This window comes from Eimeria mitis, genomic scaffold, assembly GCF_000499745.2.
Source record: "Eimeria mitis Houghton genomic scaffold, Emh_scaff2255, whole genome shotgun sequence".
NCBI classification, from domain to species: Eukaryota; Apicomplexa; class Conoidasida; order Eucoccidiorida; family Eimeriidae; genus Eimeria; species Eimeria mitis.
The window spans coordinates 3515-4273 of NW_013570584.1; the positions used below are offsets into that span (position 1 = coordinate 3515).

Consider the following 759-nt stretch of genomic DNA (forward strand, 5'->3'; position numbering starts at 1 on the left):
CGGGCCTAGGTGACCCCCGAGAGGGCCTAGGGGGCCCCCCAGAGGGCTTAGGAGGCCCCTCAGAGGGCCTAACGGGCCCCCCAGAGGGCCTAACGGGCCCCACAGAGGGCCTACCTGGCCCCAAAGAGGGCCTAGGGGGCCCACCAGAGGGCCTAACGGGCCCTCCAGAGGGCCTAGGGGCCCCCGCAGAGGGCCTAGGGGGCTTTGAGGCCCCCACAGAGGGCTTAGAGAGCCCTCCAGAGGGCCTAGGGGGCCCCTCCGAGGGCCTAGGGGGCCCCTCAGAGGGCCTAACGGGCCACCCAGGGGGCATAGAGGCCCCCCCAGAGGGCCTAGGGGGCCCCCCAGAGGGCCTAGGGGGCCACCTAGAGGGCCTCGGGGGCCCCCCAGAGGGCCTAGACGGCCCACCGGAGGGCCTAACGGGCCCCCCAATGGGCCTAGAGGCCCCCCTAGAGGGCTTAGCGGGCCCCCCAGAGGGCCTAGGGGGCCCACCAGAGGGCTTAGAGGGTCCCCCAGAGGGCCTACTGTGCCCGCCAGGAGGCATAGAGGGCCCCCCAGAGGGTTTAGCGGGCCCCCCAGAGGGCCTAGAGGGCCCCCCAGAGTGCCTAGGGGGCCCAGCAGAGAACCTGAGTGCCACAGCAAACGGTCCAGGGGGCCCCCGAGAGGGAACGGGGGGCCCTCCAGAGAAAGTAGATGAGGAGGAGAGGGACCGAAGGCTAGCAGACAGCGAGCAGCAAAGGCTGGCGAGGTATGAAGAGGCGG

The 759-nt window shown here is 71.8% G+C and overlaps 1 protein-coding gene across 1 annotated transcript in view; it reads left to right on the plus strand.

The window, feature by feature from the left end:
* Positions 1-759, plus strand: part of EMH_0051070 (uncharacterized protein) — a gene marked incomplete at both ends in the record, with an annotated part of 5962 nt that overhangs the window by 498 nt on the left and 4705 nt on the right. Inside the window, 1 exon segment of the mRNA XM_013496715.1 lies at positions 10-757. Within this exon segment, the coding sequence (XP_013352169.1) occupies positions 10-757 (748 nt within the window).